We start from the raw sequence: 12,058 nt of genomic DNA, 5'->3' as shown, positions 1-12,058 counted from the left end.
TGTGATACGATGTCATTTCAGATATTCTACCCATTTTAGTGACACTTTTATTCTTGTTGATGATATAATAGAAAACCTGTAACCCTAATATGCCTTTAAGTCAAGACAACTTAACTTACAAAAACAACAGATTAAAACCTCTTAGTCTTCTCTCATTAGATGAAATATCCACTAATTGTAAATAGCTCTGTTAAATTTTCAATTGACTTGTCTTTTTTACTTATAATGGTTATACATAGCCATATCCAATGACTAGAAGATGCCTATATCCAATCAGTCAATGAAAGCATGCCTTTGAGAGTCATAATAGTTCATATAACTTCTTCAAAATTTCCAATCTGCTTGTTGAGCTTTAGTCCCCTGTTGAAACATATTTTCTATGCAGGTAATATTCAGGTATCAACAAGTAGAAATAGTTGACTTGAAAAGTTGGATAATATGCTAGGAAAAAAATCTTCTGGGATTAAAAAGAAATATGAATTTTGTAGAGTTGGGAGAGCGCCAAGCTGAAAAACAAGTTTTATGTCATGTCCCAACTCATTCATTGGGAGCATATGTCTCATAAAGACTTGGAAGGGTGCTAGAACCCCACAGAGATCAAGGGAAAAGACCAAGTGCTTCAGTCCTGGAGTGGCTTTATATCTGCCAAATCAAGGCAGGTGAGTTACAATACAAACACATAATCACCTTGCTCTGTAGTATCTTATTCCTTTGCTCAAGGATGAGAAATGAAGACCCAAATAATTTGATAGCCTTTTCCAAAGTCAACCAGCTCCCAGTGCACTAGACACTTAGAAAATAGAAATGTCAGTGGGCGTCAGTGGCTCATGCCTGTAATCCTAGCTACTCGGGAGGCTGAGATCTGAGGATCGCAGTTCAAAGCCAGCTGGGCAGGAAAGTCCGTGAGACTCTTATCTCCAATAAACCACTTAGAAAACTGGAAGTGGCGCTATGGCTCAAGTGGTAGAGTGCTCGCCTTGAGCTAAAGAGCTGAGGGATAGTGCCCAAGCCCAGAGTTCAAGCCCCAAGAGTGACAAAAAAAAAAAAAAATGTAGAAATGTCTTTTTTTCCCAGTCTATATAATCATCTACAATAGATTCTAGGAAATTGGTCTAGGTTCATAGAAAAATATCTCCAGTATAGGAAATGAACCACTATTTCATTGTCTTAAAAATTATGGTGTTCAAAATGCATTTGAAACATTCAATAAGAAAAAATGTGGTCTATGCCAGAGAGATCTATGTCATTAGTAGAAACCAAGTTCTAAGAAGCAGTAAAAGTCAGTCATTTAGTACAAAAACCTTTGCTTGGACTAATCCACTTCATCTGTTAGGCAAAAGGAAGAATACACCAAAAAATGGCTAATTGTCGTTAGGACCAGAACAGACTGTCACATGTTCAGAAGAAACTCCTCTAGTGAAGGCTGAAGCCTAGTCTGTTGGGTATAAGGATATAGGAGGTGTGGAATCAACGAAAGTCTGGAGCAGAAAAATTTTCATTGCATTTGTTTTGGGTTTATTTGTTTACTTATTGAGTACTTGAATAATCTCTATTATATGTGTGTGTGTGTGCACATTAATAATGTAGTATAGCTAAAGCAATTAGATATTATACAGGGAATGGATATCTAAAGATAGCAGGAATTCTTTTTTAGTATATATTTTTATTGTAAAGATACTGTACAAAGGGGTTACAGTTACATGAGCAAGGTAATAAATCCGTTTCCTATCAAGCATTGTTGCCCCTCCTTTGTTTTTTCCCTACCATCCCTTCCCTCCCCACGTTCTCCCACCCGCAGGCAAAGTCATAAAGTTGGTTTTCAACATAGTGTCTTGTATATCTCATTGTTACAATGGTTCATCCTGTATCCTTATTTCAGCATTTTGTTATGTCCCTTCTCCTCCCCAAATTAGAAAAATGTATATACAAGGTACAGGGCACCAGAATCAAATACAGTGACAACAGGGGTTGTACCATGGGGGAAGAACATACAAAAGAAACAAAAAAAAATCACATAGTATGTTATAAGTACATTAAAAAGAACAACAAGAAAGATAAAATCTCTTGTGTCCCTCTCTTGGGGTTCATTTCACTTAGCATCAGGTTATATGGCCATATGTACATAGCTTTTGACCTGTTCTGCTTGTCCTAGACATATACTAGTTATTGTAAATAAGGGAAACCATGGGACCTATGTTTCTTTGAGTCTGGCTTACTTCACTTAATATAATTTTTTCCAAGTCTTTCCATTTCCTAACAAATGGGGCAATGTCATTCTTTCTCATGGAGGCACAGAATTCCATTATGTGTGTGTATGCATATATATATATATATATACATATATATATATATATATATATATATATATAACATTTTCTTGATCCATTCATCTACTGAGGGGCATCTGGGTTGGTTCCATATCTTAGCTATGGTAAACAATGCTGCAATAAACATAGTTGTGCTGGTAGCTTTAGTATGGTCTTGATTGTGATTGTTTAGATAAATGTCCAAAAATGGGATTGCTGGGTTATAGGGGAGCTCTATGTGGAGTCTTCTGAGGAACTTCCATACTGCTTTCCAAAGTGGTTGAACAAGTTTACATTCCCACCAACAATGCAGTAAGGTTCCCTTTTGGCCACATCCCCTTCAGCATCTGTTGTTATTAGAGTTCTTGATTTTAGCCATTCTAACTGTGGTGAGGTGATATCTCAACGTTATTTTGATTTACAATTCTTTTATGGTTAGAGAAGTTGAGCATTTCTTCATATGTCTATTGGCCATCCTTCTTTCCTCTTCAGAGAAGTCTCTCTTTTAAGTCTTTAGCCCACTTATTTTTCAGGCAGTTGTTTCTTTGAGGATTTGTTGTTGGGGGATTTAATTTTTTTGAGTTCTAAGTATATTTTTGATATGAGACAGCAGGAATTCTTAGAGAGGAACACAAAGGTGCAATAGCTATATACATCTGATCATATAAAATAATATTTATTAAAATGAACTCCAGGAAATGGAAGAGGTTTTGTTCTTTGTTGTTTTTGTTTTCTTTTCCTTTCGTCTTGTTGGTTCATTTATCTGCCTTTGGGAGGGATAGAAATGGTGCAACAAAGGGTGAAAAAATGCAGCAGTGGTATTCACTAGACACTATCACCTTTACAATACTAATAAAAATGCATTAAAAAAGAGCAGAGCATGTTCATACTAACACTACTTCTTATGCTACCAAAAATGATACATGCTTCTATAGAAACCATGTACAATGAACAATAAATTCAATATTAGATATTCCATCCATTTTCAAGCACTAGGTTGTAATAGTGGCTAACATGCCATGAGTGTTGTTACTGGACCAAGTTTGAGTATGTTAATTTAATATCAATCAAAGAAGTAGGAAATGTCTATTTTGCAGAGGAAAAAAAAAAACTGAGGTGTATGTGGTTGCAAGAGGTTTACTAAAGATTGAATCCGGCTTTCATCTGATTCTACAGCCATCGTCCAGAGCCATAATGTAATACTACCATCCCATTCAATTTATCTGTGCTTTGCTCTCTGTTATAAATTGGAGATAGCAAGAGAAATATCAAAACCAACATTTTGTGGAAACTTTACAATTTGTCAGGCACTATGCTATTATTTATAAATAAAAGACTTAAGCTAGCAGGCAGCATTTCATTATTGTACCAATTATTTATATCCAGTGAATGATGTTACACAGATGTGCTAACAAATAATTTGGTTTCATACTTAATGAAAGTATTTTTCCCAAAAATATCATTGATTATTTAGCTAGCTACAGTTTAATCTTTACTTTTCTATCATCCATTTATCCTTTTTCCTGAACAGTCATGCTTGAAGGGACTGAGTAATTAACTTTAAACATAATTATACTTGCACAGTAACACAAACAATGAATATTTTTTGAATATTTCTTTTTTGGCATGGACATAATTTATCAATTTTCATATGTCCCATTGTTAATACATAAATCTTAAAGACAAATATATTTAAGATATTAGTGTAAAATATTAGTACCCCAGAAACAAAAAAGCAATTTAGCTTAATTGTTGCCAGTTAATCCATTGCATACTTCAAGGCCATGTTTAAAGACCTTTGAAGAATTAAATAAAAATGTGCTACAATGAGTCACAATAAATTAAGCTGATGGATGATTTTCTCCCAGATGAATACCTTTTCTCTTTATCTCAATGATTGGTTGATAGACCAAAATATAGCACATATCTCTATACCATATGTTTATATAGGATAACTAAAATTCTTAAACTTAATGTTTTGCTGCATTGAATAAGAGGTATTTATTCTCTTGGGAAGGATGGGGGAGAATAATGAAAAGGGCGACATTGATCCAAATTCATATACTACTTTGTTAAATAGTATCTCCTTTGTACAACTACTTTAAAGACAAATTTTAAAAGATAAAAAACAAAAGCAGTAGGGGCTGGGAAGGTGGCTCAGTGGTAGAGCGCTTGCCTTGCATGCCTGAGGCCCTGGGTTTGATTCCTCAGCACCACATAAGCAAAAAGAAAAAAAACAGAAGTGGCGCTGTGGCTCAAGTGGTAGAGCGCTAGCCTTGAGCTGAAGAGCTGAGGGACAACGCCTAGGCCCAGAGTTCAGGCACCACAACCGGACCCCCCCCCCCCAAAAAAAAAGAAAAAACAAAAGCAGTATTTTCAAAGAAATCAAGAGCATTTTGAATGTCATAACAGAAATTCAAGGTAGAAATCTCAAAAATAATGAGCATAGTTGAATAGGCTTTGGAAAACGATCCACATAATTTCTGAGTGTTCTAAAAGGGTTGGGATGTTTTGACTGGAACAGGAAACAGAGCTAATATTTTTTTCTGGGCTCAGGAATTGTACAACGTGGACATTTATAGCATCCAGCAGCATAGCATCTACGAGAGTTCTCGCTACTCTTTTCCACTATGAACGTCTTAATATTCCATGTGTGCTGTAACTGGAATAAGTTTGAATACATTATTTGATGTCAGCCATTCCAAAGAATCTTCCAGAGGTAAAAATCAAAGTCCAGTGTCTACAAGGATGATTGCAGCTTGGAATCCATTGGTTTATAATCATCTAACCGTAAACCTACCGAAGTACCACATTCCTATTACTGTGCTTTTGATGTCTTCCCCAGTCCCCTGCACTAGTGACACTGTTGACACTTAATATTTTTGTTCATTTGCAAAGATGGCTTTTATAGGTTGAGGATTGCTCTCACTAAACTGGAAACAATAAAGTGACGACAGTTGTCAGTCACCCACTATTCTAAGTTTGACCCAGTACTTTGTGCAGCAATTGGAAGGGATTGGCTGTGAGTGTGGGCTTGATTTTTCTGTTCTGTTTCCCTTAGAAACGCTCCAGAGGGCAAGTGCTATTTGATAAAGTGTGTGAGCATCTGAACCTACTAGAAAAAGACTACTTTGGCCTCACATATCGAGATGCTGAAAACCAGAAGGTGAGAAATTAGAATACGAAAAGTCATTGCATGCCTTTTACCTCTTCCGCACCTGGACACATTTATGACTTGGGTCCCTAACTACTGTTAATCATCCTTCTTCACAAAGGAAATCCTTGACAACTTTCTCGATCCTTAGATGTTTTGAAACAGTAAGTCAGCTCTTCTACTTGAGGTTATGTGTAGTTACCAGGAAGTGTTTTACAGGATGCCCTTAAACTTATGAAAATCAAATGTTTGTATACTTTCCTATCACCAAAATTTATGAGAATAATTTCTTTTAAGGCTAAGCATGGTGACTGAATATAATCTGCCTACTTTATGCTTCCGCAATCCCTGGGATCTTGGGTACACCCTACCACTTTGAACTTCCCTCTATCTCATGGACTTCTCTGCTCCAAGATCCTTCCAGTTTCAGCCTCCTAAGTAGCTAGGCTGATAGACATGAGCCATGGACACTCAACTTACTTTTATGTTCATACTAAGTAGAAGACAAAGTGGGTCATTTGTTGACCTGACATCTGTTCTAATGCACTTTGTAGGTGTTTAATGTTTAAAGTACTACCTAGGTAAATGCTTTCACCTGAGTATTGTCATCAGCTCAAGGCTTTACCTTACAACTACTTGAGAAAAAAGAGAGAGGAACTTGCTTCCATTGTCTAAAAACTGAGTTTTGCTCTTACATGTGTTACCTATTTTTGGTTCAGGCTTATTCTGACTGAAGTTACTAGAAAATGTCTTCCTTTGTTATTAAAGATCTGATTCTTCACAAATCTTAAGCAAATAATTATTCATTACAAAATTGTAAGTAGATGCCTTAAAAAAAAAAATCTGTAATTCCAGAAACTCCCAAGGGAAGAGTAAAGGACTAGGGTGTCTGTGTGTCAAATTATGTGCATCTTGTTTGAATGTAGGACCTCCTACCATTATTTTCCTCTATTCTAATGCTACTTCAAATCCCTAGAGGCAATGAAGAAAAAAATATTATCAATCATGAATTGTACATAGAGTTTTTTTCAGTAGACTGTATCTGAGCCCTCACAGGGCTCAGCAGGCCACCAGATAGGGCCACTGTAGGGAGGGTCTTCTCCTCCTACCCCCCTTTCCCTCTCACTCTGTGCATTTAGAGCCTGTCTGTGTCTAATCAACATTTTTGTCATCCTTTGATTGAAATTCAAAAATCTCATTTCCTTTTCAGAATTGGTTGGACCCTGCTAAGGAAATTAAAAAACAGATTCGAAGTAAGTTATTTTGGATTATTTTATATAGTATCATAAAGCATGTTAGAGAGCTGGTAATCCGTGTCTAAGTGGCTGGTGTGGATACCATGTTATTACAAGGCAGAATGCAGGTTCAAATTTGATCTAGTACATTGGTCTAGCTCAAACAGTAACCTTTTTTTTTCTTAGCAGCTCAGAAATTAAAACGACTTTGACACATGACCTATTCCTCTGTCTATACATAGATATGAAATACAGTACTTAATCAAGTGATACTCCAACTGGAGGAAATCATTTAAAGTTCTCAACTCAGTTATTAATGTCATAGTAAATCTGTTGTGAACATAAAAAAGCTAACATACAAGTAATGTTGTTCTTTATTTCATTTAGTTTTTTATTTCTGATAACAAATCAGAACGAAGTTTATTATCTAGTGACAACCTCTCTTCTTGCTCCACAAAGGCAAGTTAAGAGATCTGTATTTTCTAGTGGACAAAATAATTCCACAAGCAACTCAAAAAACTGAAATTCCCATAGCTGATGAGTATTAAGCAAATTGCTAAATCATAATGATTAAGTGCAAATTAAAATGAGACATTTTTACCTATTTAGATTAGCAAAGATTAATAAGTTTAATACTAAACTACATGGCCCTGCATATACTCCACTGGTAGAATTATAAATTAGTGCAAACATGTAAGAAGGCAATTTATCAGACTTTATTAAAGTTTAAAATATAATTACTCTTTGACCTTTAATTTTACTTGAAGAATTTTGTGCAACAAATGTATTATAGAATTATTATACACACATGAAAGTTTTTTATAATGATATTTACAGTAGCAGAAAACTAGAAGCAATTTTAAGTGACCTTGTATAATGATTAAGTTAATCATGGACTCATGATTTAAATACATCTTAGCTTTTGTAAGTGAAAATTACTTTGCAAAATAGTATCTATAGTACAACAACATTTGTTTTTAAATGAAACATATATGAGTACATGGAAAAATTGGAAAACATGAAAAATATTAACATAAATTACCTCTAGAAGTGGCCCACAGCATAAAGGGGTTGACAAAAAGGAAATTTTTGACTATTTTACCATTCTCTGCAAGAATAATCCTTACAATTTTAAACAATGACTTAATTTAAAATTGTAAGCCAGGCCCAAAGAAACATAGGTCCCATGGTTTCCCTTATTTGCAATAACTAGTATATGTCTGAGACAAGTAGAAAAGGTCAGATAAGTTGATGTTAGGTGAAATGAACCCCAAGATAAGTATTCAGATTTTTTTTTCTTTCAGGAAATTGTTTCTAACATATTTATAAGATGATTTCTTTGTTGCTTTGTATGTCCCTCCCCCACGGTATAACCCCTGCTTTCCTTGTATTTGATGTTGGTATAATTTGTGGAGGGGAAGGGCAAAAACAAATTGTTTAAATAGGGATACAGGTGGACCCATTGCAACAATGAGATGTACAAGTTGTTATGTCAAAAACAAACTTTACAACTTTGGTGGGGGGGGAAGGGTTGGGTGGAGGTGAGAGGAGGATGGGAAGGGATGGGAAGGGGAAACAAAGGAGGAGGCAACAATGCTTGATAAGAAATGTACTCATTATCTTGCCCATGTAATTGTAACCCCTCTGTACAGTATTTTCACAATAAAATTTTTTAAAAAAATTTTTTATTTTTATTTTATTTTATTTTTTTGTGAACATACTGTACAGAGGGGTTACAATTACATGGGCAGGATAATGCGTACATTTCTTATCAAGCATTGCAGCCTCCTCCTTTGTTTACCCTTCACATCCCTTCCCAACCTCCCCCCCAACCCCCCCACCAAATCCTCCCCCCTCCCCCCCCCCACCAATGTTGTAAAGCTCGTTTTCGACATGACAACTTGTACTTCTCATTGTTGCAACAGGTCCAATATAAAATTTAAAATTAGTATTTAAATTCTAATTCAGAGTAAATTTGAAACCAGTTTATTTGCTGGTTGTGATAGTTCACATCTGTATCCTAGATACTTGGGAGACCAAGCAAGAGGATCACTTGGGTCCAGGAGTTTGAGTCCAGGTTGGACATATAGCAAGATCCTGTCTCTGAAAAAATATGGACACCATGCTGGGCACCAGAGGCTAAGATGTAAGGATCACAGTTCAAAGCCAGCTCAGGCAGGAAAGTCTCTGAGACTCTTATCTCCAATTAACTACCACAAAACCAAAAGTCACTGTAGTTCAAGTGGTAGAGTACTAACCTTGAGTAAAAAACTTCAGGGATAAGAACCAGGCCCTGAGTTCAAATCCACAGAATTGGTACTATATGTATATGTTTGTATAGATAGACAGATATACACATATGCATATATACATATATTACATATTACATATATGGATAATTTCCATAGTAAATACTATCAATATTATTTATTATTTATTATAGATTATTTTGGTTCTCTGGATTTTGTCATTCTGGAAATATGCTGTGGGCTGTCTACAAAAAAAGAAAAAGAAGGACACATTTTTGTATCATCTGTGCATAGCAAGAGGTGGCAATAGTGTAAGAATGTGATCTATGTTGGTGCCTCTGCTCTGGTAGGATATGCCTTTTGTGGAAGCATCGCACCTCAGTAGAAAAGAAACAAAAAGGAATATGAAAGAAAGTATCTTCTCTGCTACATTGTCAGTTTTCCTAATCACTGTGAATACACACATGTATATATATATATATATATATATATATATATATATATACACACACACACACATATATATATGTGTGTGTATATGTATGTGTGTATGTATGTATGTACATGAATTGTAGCCAAGTGCCAGTAGCTCACACCTATAATCCTGGCTACTCAGAAGGCTGAGATCTGAGGATCGAAATTTGAAGCCAGACCAAGCAGGAAAGTCTATGAGACTCTTAACTCCAATTTACAAAAAAAAAAAGCAGGAAGTGGTGCTAGAGCTCAAGTGATAAGAGCCTTGAATGAAAAGCCCGAGACAGTCCTGAGTTCAAGCCCCAATACCAGCATGCACATTTGTGCATATGTGCGGGTGTGCACGTGTACACACACACACACAAACTGAAAAAACACTATTCCCACTTAAGTTTTCAAATAGTCTACTTTGAACCATCTACATTGAAAGAACAAATACTTCTTTTTTTAATTTTTTTATTATTATGAAAATGAGAGGGTTACAATTACATGGGCAAGATAATTACATTTCTTATCAAGCATTGTTGCCTCCTCCTTTGTTTCCCCTTCCTATCCCTTCCCATATTTTCCCTCCCCCCGCCCTCCCCCAAGTTGTAAAGTTCCTTTTTCAACATAACGACTTGTACATCTCATTGTTGCAATGGGTCCACCTCTGTATCCCTATTTAAATGATTTGTTTTTTTCTCTTCCCCTCCACAAATTATACCAACATCAAATACAGTGAAAGCATGGATTATATCGCGGGGGAGGGACATTCAAAGCAACAAAGAAATCATAAATATGTTAGAAACAATCGCATGAAAGAAAAAACATTTGAATACTTAGCTTGGGGTTCATTTCACCTACCATCAACATATCTGAAGAAACAAATACTTCTTAGTGCCTTAGCTTGAGGATCTTAGTAATCAAAAAATATAATTGGTGAAGAGCTTAACTAGACAGTATTTCCCAAAATGTCACTGTACTTCTATATATTAGACAGTCTTCCTATCATGAATACAATTAAGCATCATTTGTCCTCTTTTTGACATAATTGGACATATCCACTAACCAAAAACTTGATAATGAGTTAATTTGATAGAAATAGCTTAATTGAGATTGAAGCCAGAAATAGCTACATTGTGATAAATTAGTGAAAGTGCTACTTTTTTCTTGGTTCAGTGAATCCTAATAAAAAATTTGAAAATAATGAAAATGTTTTTAAGAATCTTTGATAGAGTTATAAAAGCGGATGTCAGAATATGCATCACAGCATCGTGTGTGCCTAGTCTACTCAGTATTCATCTAATGAAATACTGAACTGATTAATAATTGTGAAGTGGGACTGGGAAGGTGGCTCAGTGGTAGAGTGCTTGCCTTGCTTGCATGAGACCCTGGGTTCCATTCCTCAGCACTGCATAAGTAGAAGAAACCGGAAATGGCACTGTGGCTCAAGTGGTAGAGCGTTAATCTTGAGCTGAAGAGCTGAGGGACAGCGTCCAGGCCCAGAGTTCAGGCCTCACACCGACAAAAACTAAAAAATAAATTGTGAAGTGCTCTCACAATGTACAAAAATGAGTAGAGTAAATGTATATCATAATATGATGACAAAAAAGCTGTAGAAATTTTATTTCTCAGCATTAATAGAATTCTTTTCACCCCCTAACTTGTCATTTATACTGTATTATATCTCACTTTCCTTTCTGCAAGACAAGGCAACTGAAAGGATATTCTGGATGTGAGACTTTTAAAACACATTTTCATCAATAGATTAGGTAATGTGTGTATTCACAGTGATTAGGAAAGCTGACAATGTAGCAGAGAAGATTGAAAAGTGTACTTTCTTTCATATTCCTTTTTGTTTCTTATCTACTGAGGTGTGCTGCTTCCACAAAAGGCATATCCTACCAGAGCAGAGTACCATCATAGATCACACTGTCGGCCACCTCTTGGTATGCACAGATGATACAAAGATGTGTCCTTCTTTTTCTTTTTTTGTAGACAGCCCACAGCATATCTCCAGAATGACAAAATCCAGAGAACCAAAATAATCCATAATAAAGAATATTGATAGTATTTACTATGGAATAATCCATAGCAAATTCCAAACCTAAAGAGTTTGTTCTCAGGAAAACATTCTAACTTCACCCATGTTTTATTCATGCCAGATCTTAAAAGTTGTCTAAATATACTATGCTTTGGGATAGGCTAACTATATATATGATATATATTTATGTACTCATTGATGATACAAGAGTATATCATGCGTAATAATTTTATGATACAAAGGAATGATAAGATTTGGCAAGCACAAAAGACTGAAATGAGAAAGTTTTTATAACAAACTCTCCTTAGTGCCGTAGTTCTCTGTTTATCATAAATTTGTAATTTAAATTCCTACATTGTCATTGTAGGAATATTCATGTTAACATGTCCAATGGTTCCACTTCCTGTTTTTTATGAGGACTCTGAGCAGATGCTGGGTAGGTGCTCAGCCTCTGTAGAAGCGCCTTCTCTCAGTTCATTAGTTTGCACCATCTTTACAGGAATATGTATTTGAGCTTTAATCTGCCTTTCTCAATGTCTTGTTCTTTGTCCCATTTTACTCACTTTATTTTTTCTTAATTAGCATGTAGATGTCTTTATACTTTCTGTAAAGTG

At 35.5% G+C, this 12,058-nt stretch overlaps 1 protein-coding gene across 9 annotated transcripts in view; it reads left to right on the top strand.

The window, feature by feature from the left end:
- The window catches only part of Epb41l3 (erythrocyte membrane protein band 4.1 like 3), a 256,993-nt gene that overhangs the window by 193,981 nt on the left and 50,954 nt on the right, over positions 1-12,058 (top strand). For all 9 annotated transcript variants that reach the window (XM_042699182.1, XM_042699183.1, XM_042699177.1 and 6 more), the window contains 2 exons: positions 5,368-5,472; positions 6,671-6,713. In XM_042699182.1, the coding sequence (XP_042555116.1) occupies positions 5,368-5,472; positions 6,671-6,713 (148 nt within the window). The remainder of the gene's footprint in view (positions 1-5,367; positions 5,473-6,670; positions 6,714-12,058) is intronic.

Source organism: Dipodomys spectabilis, unplaced genomic scaffold, assembly GCF_019054845.1.
Source record: "Dipodomys spectabilis isolate Male_0828 unplaced genomic scaffold, ASM1905484v1 ptg000235l, whole genome shotgun sequence".
Classification (NCBI taxonomy): domain Eukaryota; kingdom Metazoa; phylum Chordata; class Mammalia; order Rodentia; family Heteromyidae; genus Dipodomys; species Dipodomys spectabilis.
The sequence above is the reverse complement of the archived record's forward strand: the minus strand, read 5'-3'. Positions and strand labels throughout refer to the sequence as shown.